Here is a 20,889-nt window from a genome sequence, read left to right on the forward strand (position 1 = left end):
AGCTACATTTGGCTAATGCAGACCTGTTTTGTCTGCTGGCTGAAGCTGACCACCTCAGTGCCAGCGCAAAGTGGACTGTAAATATTGACAGAAAGACAGCAAGAGGGGGAACAGCGACCTTGTGAGAACGAAAGGAAGGAAGGGAGGGATGTGTAGAGAGAGAGAGAGAGTGGGGAAGAGATGGATCGCGAGAGAAGGAGGGAGAGTTCCTGCTTTCTCCCAAGGCAAATGAGTGTGCTTTGATGCACTGTGGCAGGGAACACACTGTCTCCCCAGAGAGGGAGAGGGAGAGCAGCGTCACTCATCCACACATCATACACACTTTTCACATTATCCACCACACAACCTTTTAAAATGTTAAAATGCACACACACACACACACACAAGCGCGGTGTGTATGTGCGCTCAGTGTACATCAGCAACATGAACGTAATCCTCAGACATGCACAAGGTCGAGCGTTGGAATCATGGTAGATTAGAAATGACCAGCAATATTTATTTGCCCAAACCGAAAACCGTGACGACAGACACATAAAAGCGCACACACACACACACACAATTTAGTTGGCATTTCCTTCAGTGTGATTGGTAGAGTGCGTCCCCCTCTGAGCCATTCAGCTGGTTGTGTTGTTCCAACAAGCACAATCAATTTGATCTTATTTGTTTTGTGCTAAAGTGACTTGTAATGGCATCGCGAGTGCAGTGAATAGTAACTGACAGTGATGGGGACGGTGATTGTGACGGTGGGTGTAGCAGGTCTTCAGCTGCCGTAAAATTAATGTCAGAGGTAGATGCAGCACTCCACACTGTAGCACTTGTATTGATTGTGAATAATTTAAGTGTGTGTGAGTGAGTGAGTGAGTGAGTGTTAGGTTATAGATCCGTGCGTGTGTTCAGGGCTGCAGCTCATGTATGTGTCTTGCCAGCGTGGCCACGAGGTTTATTTCCTGTTTTCTCTACCTGTATTTTTTTTTTTTACATTTACTTCTCTCATCCCTCTGCTCCTGCCCTCTTTGCCCTACATTTTCCTGGTATATTTACACTTGATTATTGGGTCACTGTATTATCAGATGCACACACAGATCAATCAGAGCGAATGCAACAATAGATGAATTGGGAGTATGTTTTACCAAGTTAACCTCACAATCTAAAGGCTAGCATTTCTCTTTTCTCTTAGTGAGCAATGAGATTACATGTACTGTTCTTTATCTTAATCTCTCTCAGAGGCCATCAATTCATTCAGTCCTAATCTCATCTCCAGGCACTCTGCTGTGACCACGGCAGGCTTGTGTTTTTCTTTGCCTGCTGGTAATGTAGCCTCTGTCTCAGCTGACTTCAAAAGACTTCAATTTGAGCTGAAACCGGTTTGTCTCATTACACTAAAACTTTGCATCAGGGGCAAACTGTTAGTGAAACTTCTCTTTCCACCGACATCTTAAAAACAACACATAAAAAAAAAATAAAATAAAAAATCGGAAAGAAAGGGAATTCTAAATCAAAAAATGTTTTCTCCTTCAAAGACATTAATGGTAGTGGGGTGATCAAACGCTCTGGAGTTATATAATTAAATAGATATTTCTCACTTTTACTAAAAAGCATACTGGAATGTGACTTGAAAGATCTGAGGGAGTACGAGAGGAGAAGATGACACACAGTGGAAATTAACAAGCAAGACGGTTCCGCAACGTCACCGCCGCGTGGCAAAGGCTACGGCGGGCTGAGCCAGCAGGACGCTTTAGGCTTTGGATATTTTGGTCAACTGTCCCTTTTTAAAAAGTCAAGCTAACCCATGAAGAAGGAATTTGATCATCAGCTACAGTAGGATTGTTGTTTTAGTGACCAATGGCCTGCTAATCTCTTAAGCCAAGAACAACCACATATATTTGATCCTTTTCTTCTGTCAATACACTGGACTCCGATTTTAAGGAGTTGGCATTCGGCGCATGAAAACTTGCGTAGGTGTGTGTGTGTGTGCCTCTGTTGCACAGATTTGCTGAATAGGTCATAAAAACAGGCTTATCTCTACTCGTTAGGCACAGGAGATAAGAGATGCCGAGGGAGACGCTGCAGATTTGTGCTGTCGTATTACGGGGCCAAACAAGCGAATCCCAAATTGCCGGCGATGGAGCAGGATGGCAGGAGAGAGGGATGATGGGGTAAAGGGATGGATGGAAGGAGAGGAGAAAAGGCATAGATAAATACAGCAAATGCCTAACCCCCCATGCAGGGAAGTTGAGGATAGGAGAGCATGTTAACCTTAATCCCTTCAGGGAGAGGCGTAAACACACAGCAAGAGAGAACAAGGGATTGAGTGGAAAGAGAGGAATATGAGATCTTTGTCTTCCCGCTCTCTCCTTCATCCCCTCAGTGTGTGATCAGCCAGTTGCAGGCAGCACCCGGGAAATCCCTCTGTACTTATCTGAAGCCAGCCTCTTAATCACAGCCTTCATCTCACTTGGCTCTTCCTGCTGCCTTACCCTCTTCCCCTCTTTTGATTCCTCTCTTCTCACCTCCCCTCTCTCCTCAATGTCATTCTCCCCAAACTCCACTGTTAGGACTGCCACCTCTCCTCCAGTCGTCTCTCTGAATCCGCTTTCCGTGCGCGCTGCCTCCCCTCATTTTAGGTTTCCTGTCAGGGACTCAGTAAGTTTTTAAGGAGTGCTGATCTATCTCCTGAAGTTTTTTTTTCGCTCTCAAAGTATTTTGAAATGGAAATGAGGCAAATAGAGGTAAATGTGAAAAACTCTCGCCACTCTGGCTGCAGAGCTGCAGCTGGGATTCATCCATGCATCATAAGGCTCAGGAGATCCTGGCGATATTTTAAACTTCCTGAAGTAGGTCTGCAGTAAAATCAGACAGTTTCAGCCAACCATCCAGTTTTACCTCCTCTTCCTTCCCTCCCCTTCCTCCCCTGTGCCCCGTGGGAGAGTCCATGGTTGACTGCCAGGCAGACGAGGGTGAGCAACGGAGGCCTCTCACAGAGGAGGACAGATGTCCATCTGACTGGATGGTTCCTCCGCTCATCTGCTCAGTAGAGTACAGTTGACTTGTAACTGAGTTTGAACTTTTAAGCATCTTCTCGTTCACTGTAGAGGAAAAACCAGCACATGATTAGGCTGAAAGAACTGCAGTCTGCCTCAGGGCTCCTCTCCACTGACATACATTCGATGGTATTGGGCGTGCGTATGTTTTTGTGTTCAAACGCGCACGTCTTTGTGTGTGCATGAGATGCTTGTCTGGAACGGAAAAGCCGGAGAGCAAAGGGCACGCTGCAGACCAGTGTTCATGTGTGACTGTGTCAGGCCAAGTGACAAGAATGCAACACAGGATGCCAGCTGTTTCTTAATACAATGCTGTGTGCTTACATATCGGTGTGTATCTGTGTGCTTGTGTGTGTGTGGTTTTTATATGTGCTATTTACGTTGGTAAGTGCTTGTCGGGTTGCGTGTCCTTGGCAAAGAGCTGCACGGATACAGCGCACACACACACACACACTTTCTTTGTCTCTCTGTCGGGGATATTTCATTAGCACAAGACGTGGCTGGTGTCCAGGGCCAACGCAGAGGGCACGCTCTCCAGCCAACTCATTCACACACAAGCGCCACACCTCCATCCTTAAAATCAGCCTCTTCTCCCGCAGCTTTCTCTTCTCTGTCAGAGATTAGCTGAGAGGAAGAAGCAGCTTTCTGCTTGAAACCTGCTGAGTAAAGATGACATTGGTTGGATAATGACACTCATGAGACAGGGCAAGGCAAAAGGGAGAAGCTTCTATTGAGTTAAAAAAAAAAAAAAAGGAAACACAAAATGTAGGTGGGTTGTGTGCTAATAAACATGGTTGTGGAATGAGGAAGCAGTAACACAAAACACTTGTGAGACATGGCAGGTATCAGGTTTAGAAAGATAATGTCCCATGACCAGGCAGTGTTTCAGTGTTAAAGGGACACAGTACCACCATGTGGCGGACGGATCACACTACATTAAAGCAACATTTCAGTTTCAACGGCTGAAAATCTGGTAAAACCTGAATACCTGCTGCTGTGTCACACCCATTCAGTGTCTATTGTATTCTGGTCTTTTTATATTTCTCTGCAAATCATCTCTCTCAAGAAATGACTTACTAAAAAAAAAAAAGAAATTGCAAATTCTACAATAAAACGTGCTCCAACTCTTCTTCTCTCTTCCTTCTGACTAATTATTCATTGTTCATTAGAAAGTTAATATTTGCTGTACTTCTAGGACCCAGAGTCTGTGTGTTATTGATGAGCTGAGACAAAAGTATGTTTTACAAGATTCGAGGCAGACATTTTTGCATGAATGTTGCATGAATAATTAGTTTTAATTTCCTGCAGCCCAGACAGAAATCCCGCTCCAATAGAATCGCTGCATGTCCTCGACTCCTTATTTCTGAAGATGTCGAAACCCTTAATAACCTTTTCATGTAAAAACTAAATTAGACAAATCCAAATATCGTTTGATTATCTTGTTTTCTAAAGGTAAAGCGAGGATACTTGAAGGAATTGCTTAACTGGTATTTGATTAGAATGTCAAGGATGGATTCTTCATTGCCAGAAGTGAATGAAATCATTTTCTTCTGCACGTACGAGTGCCGTGGCGTCTCTCAAGAAACAGAAAACTACTTTAGATGCAACGAGGACACCACGTGTTGGTTTTGGTTCTATAATGCGAACAATTTTGCTAAAAGAGGAAATAAACAATGAAAAGCTTATTTGTACCCAACTACATAATTAACCCAGTTCACCCAGTCAAAACAAGATTTTCACCTTTAAGTCTTTAAGCTTAGCTCCTCTGTAATATTCTCTATTCTTTTAATTTTAGAAATATATTACAATAGCATGACAACTAATTAACATTTAGAACATCTATTGTTTTGACATAAGTGAGTTAACACAATGAAAAACATTAAAAAGAGAGTAAAACCAAAGCCTCTGTACAGGGACGCACATGTTGGGTCAGTGGTTGGAGATAATGTGCTGTGTTGTAATACGTTGTAGGAAAAGATACGATCAGTGAGACACTTTTGCATATGTGAAATAATGGAAACTATTTCAGCAGATATTCAAAGCAGGCTATTGTGAGAAGGGGATTGTAATTGGAGGACTAACAACATTCAATCATGACCCTTCCAATTACTAAGACCAGGGTTTGTTCTCATCAACTGAGCTTCAGATCCTCTCTGCCCTTTACCTCCCCTTCATTAGCATAATCCCCTGGGAATATGGGGGATAATGAGCCGGGTTGCACCTTCAGTAAATACACATGGTGTGTGCGTGCGTGCAGTGAGTGTGTGTGTCGCGGTTCATGTTCAGTGTGGTCACGGTTCATTAGTGGAACCTCTGTATGATTCCTCTGGTTCATCTTAATCATCCATGTGACTCAATACTCTAATCAAGGCCTCTTCTGCACTTCACTCGCACAGTGTGTAGTCACACACCCACTTCTGAACTCGTCTTCGCTGCTGAGTCTCTTATTTCACATTATTAAGCCGCTCTTAGTGATGAGGCTGGCAATGTGGAATAACTTCACTAATGTCACTCACAGTCTTTTACTACATGCCTTTTAATCCATGTTAATGCTTTGGGGGTGTGACTCCTTTCAGGGGTTGCAAAATAAATGGAACTGGTTGTAAGAGGGTTAACAAATTAGAAAAAAATGACAAAGTTCTGTATCACATATGCACATATTTTTCCTTATCTTTCGTTGAGCTGAGCATGGAGCTGCATTCTCACACTGAGGGACGCTGACACCAAAAAAATCTGACTCAAGGTTCACTTCCTTTGCTATTCCTAAAGCTCTCAGCTTCCATACAACCAGTGAAGACTCTAGTCATAGGTCACTAACTGGCAGACCACAGTCTGAGTCTGGAGCCAGACAGCATCCTGTACAGACCTAAAATCAATACATTTTAAGGGGATTTTAAATTTGACAGGATGCTTCTATTTGATACGGTGCAGCCTTTCTAGTGTTTACGACATTGGTTTAGCAGATCAGGAGTTAAGGCCCTGACACCATTGAGGCCTACATTTAAAATCCTGACAGGACAAGCTACAGCTCAATTCTCTCTCTAAGCAACAGAAAGTAGGGGAGTGGGATGTAAGAGGGAATGAAAGAGAAACCGTAAAAGTGTTCAATGGTTAAGATTTATATATTGTAAAGTTAGTTGAGGCTCTTCAGGCAATATGTGAGATAGTTAAAGAAAAAAGGGAAAAAGCTCCTGCTATTTTTTGTTTTTCTCAAGTTATCTTTTACTTAATTGGAGAAGAGTATCTACAGTATTATATGTCTGTATACTTAAATGCTTAGTGACAGTAAATATTGTCAAAATGTTTTTAAATCATACTGAATTTATTTGATTTGACAGTCAGTTGTTGATTACATGCAGACGTTGATTCAGCTACTGGGCTACATCAACAATTATCACACTGACTCAAGTTAGACATTATGATGTTCCAGACGTTTGCATTAATACATTTTCTCAGACTGGACTTTTAGTTTGAATACCCCTGCTCTAGGAGGTTACTGCTCCCAGTAAAAGAAATATTGCAGCACCAGTAAAATGTGAAAATAGTTGATTTTTCATTTTATTTCTATGGATTAAAACAAACATTTAGCTAAGTTAGGTCGGGAAAAATCCTTAGCAGTAACACACAGCTGTTAGTTTGAATAAGGTGTGACAGCGCATTCTTTAAGGGGAAAAAAACCCACATTAACAGGGGAAGTTACAGCTGCTTGTAAGATGGATGTGTGTTATATGCTTGCTGTTGTTCTGTATTTCTCCCACAAAAAATTAAAATATCTTCTCACCTACGTTTGTTTAATTAACACTCAGCCAGAAAGTAAAATTATTCCTGTAACTGTTGCTTTTCGACTGTGAAATGTCTGTCCATGGCTTTATTTAGAGGGTTCATATGACACAAACATCCTGATGTGTCACATTCACTCCTACTTCTGGTCTTGTCTAATGATGTTTTATTATTTATTTTTCCAGGTACTCGTCTTCCAGAAAAGGGTCCCACAACAGGAACCATCATAGGAGCCATCATCGGTGTCATTCTGCTCTTGGCCATCGTTGGAACAGCCATAGCCATGTACCGCAAGCACAAAAACAACAAACTAAACGGAGAGTGAGTATCTGTGTGACTCAGTGTGGATGACTTATTCTCACTTCAGTAGTTTGTTTTTTTTTTTCTTCATCCTTTTTTAGGTGTTTGTTCTTTGTTTTTTTTGGTAAATCGGTCAGTTAGATGAAATGCCACGCAGCATGTCTCATATTACTGTGTATTACTGCAGGGGTTCTCAACCTTTCTGCTGCCAAGGCCCCCCTGTGTCCAATAACAAATTCTAGCCATCAGTTTATTTATTATTTGTAATTATTGGACTAGGCAGTTAGTTTATATGAATGAAGCACTCCAGATTGGCTATTTGTGTGGTTAGATAGTTTCTCATTAGAATAACATTCACAGCCATCTCAAGCCCTCCCTGGCAGCTCTCTGTGGCCCCCTAGTGGGCTGTGACCCCCATGTTGAGAACCCCTGTATTACTGAACATGACAGCCATGTATTTTTGTGTTGTAGTGGTCCACCCAAGTACAAGCCCCCTCCTCCTAAGAAGATCACTAGCAATGCTAACAGGGTAAGTTGCCACCAAGAAATGTTTGTAAGGACGAGAATATCCTGGCAGAACTGTCAGGATACTGGCATACATCAAAGTTACTGGATTTGATTTGATCTCCTGAAGTGTATTGATTGATGTGCTCATACTCAGCAGGTTAACTCAGATCATACCCCAGTGGCAGAGACCAGGCCTCTGCAGAACCAGTACTATTCCACCCAGAGTGCAGAACCAGTCACGGTAAGGATTCAGACTGGATACATCTGTGATGGTGACATACGGCCCAATCAGTGCAACTCAAATGCTGTGAAAAAGTATTTGCCCTCCCACAGATGTATTCTGTTTTTCCATATTTGTCACGCTTTAATGTTTCAGATCATCAGAAGACAAAGATAACCCAAGAAAACACAAAATGCAGTTTTTAAATGATGGTGTCATTTATTGAAGGAAAAACATTGTCCAGCCCCACCGGCTCTATGCGAAGAAGTAATCGCCTCCTTAGCTACCAATCTACCAAATGACCATATTCGTTCAGAAATAGGGTTCCTAAATAGAACCGTTCTCGCATTGTGAAGTCGGCTAAAGGGTCTCAAAAAGCAGCACAAGACAACATGTTCTAAAGAGATTCAAGAACAGATGTGAAACAAAGTCGTTGACATTTATCAGTCTGGAAACTTACTAAACCATAGCTAAGACTCTGGGACTCCAGTGAACCACAGTGGACGACATGATCCACAAATGGAAGAACATGGAACAGTGGTGAACCTTCCCAGGAGTGGCCGGTCGACCAACATTTCTCTAAGAGCGTGTCGACGTCTCATCCAGGAGGTCACAAAAGAACCCAGATGAACACTAAAAGAATTGCAGGCCTCAATTGCCGCAGTTCAAATCAAATTAAATCAAATCAGGTTTATTGTCATTTTGCTGTACATACACAATAATAAAGGGAAAAATGAAAGAGCGTTTCTTCAGGATCATTTAGGTTTTGCGGAATGTACGTCTGGGATAGGCAAGGCCCGAAATGTTCACTCTCGCTGTGTCCTGAGGGGGCCGCTGCGTCCATGTGCACCGCCAAAAAAGTCAGAGTGCATGATTCTACAATAAGGAAGACACAGTTTGGCATCAATGGGACAGCTGCAAGACGTAAACTACTCCTGACCAAAATGTACATAAAGGCTTGTCTAACTTTAAAAAAAAACAAAAAAAAAAACAATCTAGATAAGCCCCAAGACTTTTGGGATAACATCCTGGGGACTGATGATGATTCAGAGGTGGAACTTTTTGGAAGACATGGGTCCCGTTACACCTGGCGTAACGCTAAAACTGCATTCCTCAAGAAGAACAGGATACCAGCAGCGAAACCTGGTGGTGGTAGTGTGATGGTTTACCTGCTCTGCTTCCACAGGACCTGGACGACTTTTCATGATTGATGGACACATTAATTCTGATCTCTATCAGAAAATCCTCCTGGAGAATATCAGCCATCAGTTCATGACCTAAAGCTGAAGCTCCAAATGGTTCTGTAGCAGGACAGTGACCCAAATCACACAAACAAGTCCACCTCTGATTGGTTCTAAAAGAACAAACCGAAACAGACCTGAAAAGAGAAGTTTGTGATCGAAAACCATCTTATGTGGCCGATTTAAAACTATTCTTCAGAGAAGAGAAGACCAGAAATCCTCCATGGGGATGTAAAAGACTGATCACAAGCTATCACTAATGTTTAACTGCAGTTGTTCCTGCCAAGGGTGGACCATCCAGTTATTAGGTTTATGAGGCAATTACTATTTCACAGGGGTGATGTAGGCTTTTAGTAAATCTTCAATAAATCATCACTCAAAAAATGCATTTTTGTGATTTGTTGCTTCTCTCTGTCTAATATTAAACAAATCAAAATATTAGTTTGATGATCTGGAACATGTAAGTGTGAGAAATATGCAAAAATAGAGGACATCAGGCAGGAAACAATTACTTTTTCACAGCGCTGCATATCTCACATCCTCATACTAAGGATGTGAGTTATACACTCACCGGCCCTTTTTCAGGTATATCAAGTCTAATGCAGTCCAGTTCAACAGCTCTGCTATAAATTCTACTTTGAACGGGGCAAAATGTGAGGAACACTTCCAAATATAATGCAGCCCAGTACACCACCACCACCCACTACGATGCTAATAATAAACTAGAACCATCACCTTTTTGACAACGTCAAAAAAGCTAAAAGTGTAGAAGCTTGGTAAAAGTAGAATTTATGGCAGAGCTGTTGTAATGGATTGCGTTAGATTTTACAGATCTACATAATTAAGTGGCTGGTGAGAGTATGGCCCATTTTATAATGGTAGAAAGCCTGTTGTAAATCTGTGAACACCTTTTTAAAACAATCAAATTTTATTTTAAATTTAATTAAGGCAACATCAACTAAATGACTAAAAGAACTGCTAAAAAAAAATCTTAGCATTTTATTTGTTACCATTTCAATATCTCATCCCATGGACTGAAGTTGTTAGGATGCAGTTAGAGATGCAGTCTTGTGGTTTATGTGAAACGCAGCAGTGTCTCAGATGAACCTGATATTCAGGCTGAATGGTGATTTAATGGCCGCGTTTTGTGATCCACAAAGTACTGGAGTTGAATTTAAATAATTCTGAGGAACCTCTTTTACCACTGCACCTTTGCACGGCTGTGACAAATAAAAGACAGTGTGTATCATGACAGTGTTGAGTTTCCAGTGACTCCTACAACCCTTAATTTTTTATGATGGAATGATTAAAACACATGCATCTTTGTCACAAAAACAAACATGTGTTTTGGTTCTTTCAGAGATTTATTGCAGGTCTTCTGGAAATATGACAAACACTGCTGGGTCAAAAATATACAACAATTTTAATATTCAGTTGAATGTCCTTTGGCCATTTTTATTTTCCACTTCATTTACTTTGTGTAAAGCACCAGTTTCACTTTCAGCAAAACAGCCCCAGACCATAATAATACTGCCACCACCATGCTGATGGTAGGTTTGGTGTTCTTGGGGTTAAAGGCCTCACCTTTGTTTCTCAAAACATATTTCTGCTCATTGTGGTCAAGTTGCTTAATATTTGTTTCATCTGACCACAGAACTTTCCTCCAGAAGGCCTTTTCTTTGTCCATGTGATCAGCAACAAACTTCAGTCGAGCCTTGAGGGGCAACTTCTAAAGGAAGGGCCTCCTTGTTGCACAGCAACCTCTCAGCCGATGGCGCTGTAAAAATGCTCGACTGTGACACTGACATCTGTTTGATGATTCTTGGTTTACTCTTAACCAACCTGTTCAGATGTCTCTTAGCAGCAGACGATAGTTTGCATTTTCCTCCTGATCATTGCGGTGACACAACTGTGCCATGTTCTTACAACTTACAAGCAACTGTTTGCACAGATGATTTTGGAATCTGAGACATCTTTGAAATGACTCTAAGTGTCTTTTCTGACTTGTTTAAGTCAATAATTTACTTCCTCAGCTCTGTACTCAGCACTTTAGACTTTCTAAACAAATAAGTGTGTCAAATAAGGCCTATATAAATTGGCTCAGAGAAGTCAGCAGCTGTAGTCACTTGTAGTCACTCACAAGAAGGTAAGAGGTCATGCCACACACTGAACACAACTACCTACGTCACTAAAACTGATCATTAAAGTTGCTGTATGTATATTTTTGACCCAGCAGATTTTTTTCAAACTTCCAAATAACCTATAACAAATCTATTGATGAACCAAAATGAACAACTGTTTTTGTGACAACTCAAGACTGCCGTGATTTACATGGTCTTTATGTGTGTATGTAAACTTTTGTTCATGACAGTAAGTATTCTAATTAAACCTTTAAATGTGGGCATACTGTAAACATACCGTGTCATGTTACAGTGACAGAAACCTCCTTAGTTCTCTATTACTCAAACAAGGAGACATGTAATATTTTGCTACAGATGGAAATGTGTACATTTAGGCAGTGTGACGACATGTTCACCTGTCATTGTTGATTGCAGGACCTGGATGCTTACCATGAAGATGATGTTGATGATGATGGTGGTGCAGACGAGAGAGCGCACTATTACTCTGCTGCCCCCTCTGGCTGGGATGACCCAGGGAACAACGAGGTACCGCCTCCTTACATGCGCACAGACAGTGACCCCCAGGACTATCACCCAGGCCTCAATGTCAACCGTGGGGAGAGCTTTGTGTCGTCCGCCATGTTTGTGTGAAGCATGTCAGAGGTCACAGATGTGTGTGCACATGGATTGAATGAATGTCATTTTGTGCTCAGATAAGATAGGCATGAATTTAGCTCTGATTTAGAATGTGACCATTTGATGCTTAGTAATGAGTTTTCAGGATCTTTATGATGAAATAATCAGGTTCAATTGTGAGTTGGGCTTTTTAGAATTTGACCATTTTTAAATGCTCATCAGCTTGAGCCAACAAAACACAAAAGGGTTGCTAATGACTGTAGCATACAGCTGCAGGAATGTAATGTAAATATTATTCTTAAACTGTCGATAAATCATATGTCATGTTGTTTTAAATACCATATGCTGTTGAATATGGCGTCATATTCAGGTTATGATCACTGCTGCAGATGTTGAAAATGAATTGATTTGCGTTACTGAATGTTGGCTTATCATCGTGTGGTTACAGACCTGGGTTGGTTAAAAGAAGCACAATTTATGGGATCTACATGTTACCTCTGTTTCATTTGATCTGTCTCATGTTGTTAGTTTCCAAACCCAGCTGGCAACGAAGTCAGTGTAAAACAGGCACCCGGTGGAGAAGCTATTAGCAGAGGTTAATCAGGCAGCATCGAGACAAGGCCCACAGACTGCGACGACACTACGTTTTAAATTGCAGTCAGGAGGGTTAACTGCTGGAGCACCACGGTCTGTGGTTATGTGCGTGTTTGATTGGAATAGTTTTTGGTTATTTTTATTTTATTTTATTGCCTTTGCGTGTGGCCTTTTGTTGTTCTTGTGAAAGTTTATTGCCGCTCAGCTCCAGTGGAAGGAAACTCAACAAAAGCGCGAGTGAGTCACTGAACCTGGGTAAACAACCCACTCTGTTTTTGTGGATATGTAACTCTGTTTTGACTTTGTTTTTTACTTTCATCCATCCATCCTTAAAGCCATTGTACAACAGCACTAAAACTGTGACACGGTGCTGTGTTTTGAGGGATATCTGTTACTTAAAAATGTTTGTATCTATTTTTTTCTTATTCATTTTGTCTACTGGCGTGCTTAGAAGGATTAGGCTAAATCTGGATTACATCCGTCTGTTGCTATTCATTTCTAGCGTAGAGGATTAAATAGTTCTTTATGGAATTCAAATCAAGGTTGACACAGAGCCTGCTACTGTACTGATATGTTCATCCATTATCCGGGTCAAGGGTTAAACAGGTAGCAAACAGTCAAACAATTACGTAGTCAGATTTTGTTCTACTCCGCCTAAATGTGTCTTTCTCTGTGTTTGTGCCAACCAGCTTTTTATTTTATTTAACTGACTTCTAAGAAAAGCGATCTACTTTCTGGAATAATGATGGTTCTTAATCTATTTTACTCTAATGAATTGCATTTTTTAAGCCATTGTTGTTGATTCAATAAACATTAAAACTGTGATCCTGGTGAAATCACTTTACTCGAGTTCGTGATGTTTCTGTTCTTTGCAACAACTGGTATTTTTTTTTTTTTTTTTTTTACAAAGTGTTATTCCACCGTTTGGCCATATGGGAGCAGCATGGACTGAAAATGCACAAGTGTTCAGCACAAGAACTACTGCCATGACTACCGCCTGCAAATGTCTGACATAGAAAACACAGAATATCATAGGGGGAGCGCTTTTGCTATGAGTGAACATTGTCGCTTTGTACCTTTTATCAGTTAATGACCGGGGAACAGACTAATGTTTCAGCCAACAGATCTCCATGGCAGGATTGCTGTAGTCTTCAGCACACCTGATACAGTGGCAGGCAGTTGTTCTGTGCTTTCTCTCCGCTTGTCTGACTCATCTCTTTCTATCTTAAGCTGTATTTCGTCCAATCCTGTTTCTTACAGCTCATAAAAAAAAGAAGAGGACTATTCTTAGCATGATTCATTTCCAGCACTGTAACTACACCAACGTAGCTAAACGTGCGTATATTTAGTATCTCATAAATGCAGAGTATAATGATTACATAAACCATCTTGCTGCACCCCTGACTAACACATAGCAGCCATTTGTATTTTGCAGGTTATCGGGTACGTTGTGCAGCTGTGTCCTGAATGAGGCAGAGCTGATGCAGATTAGCCTGTGGTGCTGCAGATGAAGGTGAGGCCCGACTAGCAGCACACCATGACTCTGCAGTCTGTTGGCCGCCTCTATTCTGATCACATAGGTACACGGGGATTGTGAGAAGCACCGAAAATGTGTAACGAGTTAATGCTGACAGAATGTGTTTTGCAACTGCAGGCCGTTGGAGGCTTAACACGAAGGTCAGCTCGCTCTGCAGAAGCACCGAAATCTCAGTGCTCTAATTAATGTTACTCTGATTTTCATCCTCTGTTTCACTACAGTTAAAGATTACTTCTGTGAGCACTATTTTCTGTTAATGTATTCTTTCTCATTTTAACCCTGCCCTGACTTTGCAATGTGCATTAGGTGGCCTTCTGTATAACACATCTGAATCAATAAATATGATCTAGGAATCAAGCAGGATGAGCAACTATCTTCTAATAGCTCTTTGTGTCTTGATTAAATTAGTTAGCATGGGGGGGATGCACATTTCTATAAATTTGTTCTATAGATGTTGAAATAAAAAAAAAGAGTTTCAAGTATTTTTGTGGTAAAGAGAGTTGAATACAACCGAAAGGAACAAAGAAAGCGTGAGGTTTTTAACTAGCAGTGATCTGTGCTGCTGCAGCATTATGGGATTAGCAGACTTTGTGAATTGGCATCCAGGTAATGAGTGAAGGAGAAGGCAGAGAATAAACCTCTCATGCCTCCAGTGCTGCAAAGCTGGTTAAAAATAGAGGCAGAAGAGAGGGATTGAGAGAATCAGGGTGGACAGAAAAGATGTGGGTAGAAGGAAACGGCTGATTTGACTCTCAGCAAAGTAGGTGAGGAGAGATTTACCAGGTGACCTTGGCTGCCAGTCGAACCAATGAATGGCAACATGTTAAATACAGGATCATGCAAATACAGCGATCCCTAGTGCTCTTTTTAAGCCTCTAGCAACCCTGACCTAATGGACAAACTCTGTGCAGGCTCATCATGTGTATGACAATGATGAGCATGTTTGGCTGCATGCTGATGACTTGGTTGGTGAGTAAATACACACGTATTTACAGATATAGGCCTGACAGGGATTAGAACGCATTTAATGACCTTGGGTGTCTATTTTAAGGGCTGGAATAAATACAGATTGAAGCTAGCAGTGATATTTAAGTGGTAAAAAAAATAAATAAAAATCAGGCTCATGTTCTCTCTAAACAGAATAAAAGCATTTGGTGCCACAGTGGTTCTCACATGTAGGTCTGAATGTTCAGTCGTCTATAAGAGGAGGAAAGGAACACGACTGGATTCCTATGCAGGCAGCGTGTTTGTGTGTGTCTATAGGTTTGTATGGGTTGGTAGTAAAAGAATAAAGGCTGTGTAAGAAACTTGTTGAGGCACTTCATCATTTAATTTGTCTTTAAACTGATTTTCCAAGAAGTATTTGGAGGTTCGCGACTTCCTAAAGCCTCCTCACCTGTTCTCATTTCTCGTCATCTCTCCTTTTTCCTTCCACCTCTGTAAACATCAGGCCAGAAGAACGTGGTGCTCGAGAGGAGAGGGAGAGGACGAGGGAGGCTCCAACCCCGGACGCATGGTGAGTGACACTGTTAAGACACCCCATGCTGACGGGAAGGCATGCGAGTGTGGAGAGGAATGGAAAGTGGGAGAAACTGATAGAGCGGGTGGAGCAGATAAGGGGAACAGGCTGTGGAAGAGAAAAAGAGAGAGAGAAGCTTTGGAGATTAAAGAGAAGCTGAAGGTGGAGGGCAGACAAAGCCAGTGGGAGAGGCCTGCTTGGTTCAAATTTGGACAACTTGCTTCCCAACGTTCTCACTTTGAAAACGTGCACATTTGGGTTCCTGGAATTAGTGACTAATGTTGTAAAAATTAGAAATATGTACACAAAGGTAAACAGCTATCTTCGACAAATTCATACTTTGCTGAAATAACCTACTATGTGGCAAGTAAGACTATAAATATCTGTCGAACGATCGTAGGTGTTGGGATGTTGACAGAGCAAACTATCTGATTGGCTCGTATCGCAGTTCCACACATGCTTCTTATCAAGAAAACAAACAACAGCCTTCAGAATGTGACAACTTCAGGCTTATCTTTTTTTAATTAAACCTCTACGGTGGCATTCATATACACAAAGATAGCATTACATTACAGTACCTATTAGGAATTATCTTGCAATTGTGTGCATAAAACATAAACAACATACAGAACAAACGGTGTTTTCCAGCAAACAGACTGTTGTGGTATTCAGCATTAGATCAGCACCGTTCTACAAAAAGGGAATGTCGTGACACTGTTTTGTTTTCCTCTCCATAATGATGTAACTCACAATTTTATATATAAAAATAGATGTAAAATATATAGAAGTAAAGCAGTGTATGAATAATATATACTGAAATTAAAATGTCTGTCTTGGAAAACGCTACCACCTGGTTTACAAGATAATTGGTCTCATAAAAGTTTCAATGCTGAGAGAGAAAAACAGTGCACACATTCTCATTCTTCCATATGTCCAGCTGTCATACAGAATACAATCCAGGGTGGGATAAATAACCAGCTCTCTATGTTTTTGTGTGTGATGCATTCGGCCTGGTATCCTGGGGAAGTTGCCATTTGGTTGAAAGCGATGGTTAATATTTAATGCTATCGGCTCAGGTTGCATCATTCCTCTGTTGCTCCTGAATGATTCCAGTTACCTGTCTCTACATTTTCTGATTTAAAAGGATGAGAAGTGAAAAATGCCCTTTCAGTATCTTTCTGAGTGAGCTTAAATCTCTCTATGGCATGGCGTCACTCATAATCCTAAATACTTACCGAGTTGTTATCAGCGGTGAGCTTTTGACGTGTGCAGGACAACATCCCTCCTGTGCTGAAATGTTAAGTGTGTGAGAGGGTCGCGTAACAGTGAAGCTGACAGAGAGGTTACCAACTAGGTGACAGCACCCATTCTTCAGCTCACCCCTGGCTTGTCGTGGTCTAAAGTCTCGTTCTTATAACACCTCTGCCCCCCCCAACTCCTCTCTTTTGATTTTCTCTTTATTTTTATGCTTGTGCAAACGGAAACATTGGTCGTTTTCAACAAGCCCAGCAACAAGACAGTCCTCTCTCACTCCAGTCACTTTATTCTGAGTCTTGGCTCTGGTCCAGTCAAAAAGGGGCGTGTCTCCTCTCTCTTCCAATCATAGCCATTTGGCTGCACTGCAGATGCAGTGACAGGTGCTTTACCTGAACAAGACGAGACAGAAAGGAGAAAGAAGAGCTTTGTTATGTTTAGTTGTAATGGAATGGAATGACGAGATGTGATTGTGTTACAGCAGAGTAGAAACATGCTTCAGTGAGCAGACTGAGATGAGGTCATAAAACTAGCCTTTTGGTTTTCTTATGCTTGGTGTCATTCATTTTTGCATACTTTCTTAATTCCTGACACTCGAAATATCAGGAATTAAGGATTTTATGTGTTGATTTAAGGTGCCTAGAAGGTCCTGGGTTTGAATCTGGGCTTGGGGTCTTTCTGTGTGGAGTTTGTTTGTTCTCCCTGTGGCTGCTTGGTTTCCCACTGGGCAAACCGTCTGAAGGTGTGAATGTGATTGTGCTTGGTTGTCTATCTCTCTGTGTGGCCCTGCGATAGACTGAAGGCCTGTCCAGGGGAACCCTGCCTTCAGCTGGGATAGACTCCAGCCCCCTCAATGATGTAAAGCAGTGTAAAGAAAATGGATGGATGGATGTTTAGATACCACTGAACTGCAAAATCTGTAATTAGACTCTGGGTGGTGGACATGTCTGCCTGTTAGGCTGCTCTCTCAGCATGTTTACTGTCTCTCTACACTGCCAGCTGTCACCTGAAGTGAAAAATTATTAAAGGAAATAAATCAGTGCTGCTAACCCCTTAATAAATTAGTATTGTTTCTAAAAGATCTAAAATTAAGCCTACATGTGAAAATAGAAAATGAAATGGGTTACTTTGCTGCTTCTTGGCATAGATTCTCCAGGTCTTGATTAAACACATTCTTAAAGCTATTCTTGACTTCTTATTGTCTGTATGAAAGGACCTAAATTTATCACTGTGTCTGCGCTTCAGTTTGTCATCTGTCCAAATAATAAAGTGAAAATGTACTTGAATCAGACAAAAGACAACATGTTCACCACCACATGTTTATCAGGCCAAATAAAAGCTGTTCATTCAAACAAAATTACACCAAATAGTCGGACATCTGTTAAAGTAGGACTACCTATAAACAAGCTCCCACTGAGCTAAGAATGACAGACTTGCTAGTCAGGCCAGGTTACTTTTGCTTGAGTGTGTGTGTTTGACTACATAAATAAGTAAAACCAGCCAGCACACCGGTGCCAGATGTTTTATTCCTGTGTGATGACACAACATTTGAACTGTGTGCCTCTTGGGTACTCGTCCAAACTCGCTCTCCTTTATTGTCCTTACTCTCATTCAATTCAAAATCACATTTCTGGGCACATGTGCAACCTTGCTGTCTCATACGCAAACACACAGATACACTAATGCTTTCAAACGGCTACCGGGAAAACAGTTGAATATCTTCACACAGGTGATGAATGACCCTCCGTTGAGTCTAAGTAAACAAGTCTTGATTTAGTGGCACAAAAATGTTAGCATGTGCTAGCTAACAAGGCATAATCTAATGAATTGTGACTTCATTTCTGTGGGTTAGAGCTACTCAAGTTAATGAGGTGTGTGCATATGTGTGTGCTTGCACGTGTCTGCGTATCTGCCTGTTGGGCTGCCAGGGCGTGTCCAGATGTTGGTTTCAATTTGATGAAGCCTGCAGCCATATCCACAATTCTCCATAATCCTCATGGAAACAGCTGCCAGTGTTTGAATTCACTGAGTGCATCTGCAAGCACAGTTAGCAGGAGTCAACGAGAACACAATGACAGCTATGTGTTGTATGTGTGCATTCATCTCCTCTGGTTGAAGGAAGTGTTGCTGGACAGTCGGTATGGGCTGTATGCACTCATCTGCTGTGAAAAATTTTTTTTTGTTTGTTTTTTTAAATCTTGTGGTCCATTTGCAAACTCCTTCTCTCAACTGCACGGAACACAATCGTATCTTGAAGTTGTCATCAGAAGTTAGAAAACTGTGACACAGGACTCAAGGTTCCAGAGAAAAAATAGTATAAGCTAAAAATGTTCTTAGATTCCTTTGAACTGCTCTTTCCAAGGCCCAGAATAATTAGATGCAATCTTCTAATGTGTTTTGTGGGTCTGCATTTGACTTTAGATGTGTAAATATATGCAGCTATTTTAATAAACAACAAATAAACAAACACATCAGTTTATCTGTTCAGTATGATTGATTTTGTATTAATTAATAAATGGTTTAGTCATTAAAATTAAGAAAACCTCAGATGACATTGATTTCAAATTCCAAAGCTTTCACTACAATAATATAAAGCACCAACAAACAAAGCAGACTTGAGGAGATCATATATTTTTTAAATCTTTTACAGGTTCAGTTACTAGATTATCACATTTTTTTGTCAACCCATTAATGAACTAACTGCTGCCAGGTGCTACTTTTGTCCAGCATAAAACAAAATGGAAGTTTTGTTCAACTGCTTCTAAGAGCATCTGTGCATCGCTACGCTGTCCTCTGTCTGTCTCTCACCTTTCTCGTCTGTGGATGCGAAGGACCCGTGATTTAGTGCTGTAACATGTCTGTGGCTGTTTAAATGGAAATGTGACAATCCCCCCGGCTTTGCCACGGATAAGGTTCCGCTTCACTTGTGTACGTGTGTGCGTGTGAACAGTTGTGTTGCAAGCTGCATGTCCCCCTCCATGTGTTGGCATGCATAACCTTGGGAGCTACCCTTCCTCTAAGCATCATGGGATGGCTCAGAGGACAGGGAATTAACCAATCAGCCATTAGGGTCACCCCAGTCAAATGACCCTGGAGACTCGCAGCCTCGCAACCTCTCTCCACCCCCCCTCCTCCTTTTATCTCCTCTCTCCTCATCACATTACTCATCTTGCTCACATGTGCTGCACAAATACACACTTCCTCAACTTGGTCGCCGCGAAAATGCAAGTAAGGCGCACACAGCATGTCTTGGGCATTAAGGGTCGAGTGTGACTGACGCGTTGCCGCTTGAATTAGACCTCCCATGATGCAAGGGAGAAGGAAGGAAAGGACAAAAGGGGAAGGAGAGAAGAAGTGTAGTGGAGAGGTGAGTGTGCAGAGGACGCGAGACAGGGTGACATAAAAGGGAGGAAAAACGCACACTTAAGCTCTTTCTCAGCATTAGCATCTGTGTTTCGTGTACCATTTTTACTCAGCAGACATTCCTCCTGCGTGGAGTAGGTGACTTATTATTTCAAGGTGAGAGTAGCCTGTAATATAAATACATGTCCTTTTAAACAAATGATCTTGTGTTTGTGGATGTTCAGAGGTTGGAAAATCAACACTGTCTCCTAGAAATTCTGTATTTATCAATGCTAATTAGCAGCATCTAAGCATAGTTTTGGGGAATACTGGTATGCAGGTATGTTTTCTACAAATACAAAATGGAGAAAAACGGCAAACTCCTCTGGCAGAGACAGGTCTCTGGTGTAGTTTGCGAGGGAAATTAGTAGTGTTACCACTCTCTTATTAGTATCCAAGCAGCAGGCTGGAGACTCCTGGCAGGAATCCAAAGATGTAGTACGCTGCAGTAGTCCAGCCTTAAGGAGATGAATGGAGCAGCCTCTCTGCATCACAGTGGGATAAGATAGGATGTAGTCTGGCAATGTTCTTGAGAAGAAGGTTTTGCAGAAATGTTTGATATGGCTTGCATGTATCATTCCCCTCTTCTCTCCCTGTTTCTCACTTTGCAAGTGGTGTCCTGATGAGTCGGTCTGCTCTTACATAACTCCTATTTTCCCATATTAACTAAGCTATTTGTATGCAGCGTGTTCCCCTTTACATCGCACATCCTGTGTAGATGTTCGTAGCCTGTGTGAG

General features: G+C 41.5%; 1 protein-coding gene across 2 annotated transcripts in view; it reads left to right on the forward strand.

The window, feature by feature from the left end:
- LOC103370823 (poliovirus receptor-related protein 2) overlaps positions 1 to 13,283 on the forward strand; it is an 81,521-nt gene extending 68,238 nt beyond the window's left edge. Inside the window, exons 7-10 of one of the 2 annotated variants that reach the window (XM_008299987.1) lie at positions 7,007 to 7,142; positions 7,593 to 7,650; positions 7,783 to 7,869; positions 11,645 to 13,283. In XM_008299987.1, coding sequence (XP_008298209.1) covers positions 7,007 to 7,142; positions 7,593 to 7,650; positions 7,783 to 7,869; positions 11,645 to 11,860 — 497 coding nt within the window. In that variant the 3' untranslated portion in view covers positions 11,861 to 13,283. The remainder of the gene's footprint in view (positions 1 to 7,006; positions 7,143 to 7,592; positions 7,651 to 7,782; positions 7,870 to 11,644) is intronic. The other variant, XM_008299988.1, reaches the window with a different exon arrangement.
- The last annotated feature ends 7,606 nt before the right edge of the window (positions 13,284 to 20,889 follow it).

This window comes from Stegastes partitus, unplaced genomic scaffold (assembly GCF_000690725.1).
Source record: "Stegastes partitus isolate 25-593 unplaced genomic scaffold, Stegastes_partitus-1.0.2 Scaffold1486, whole genome shotgun sequence".
NCBI lineage: Eukaryota > Metazoa > Chordata > Actinopteri > Pomacentridae > Stegastes > Stegastes partitus.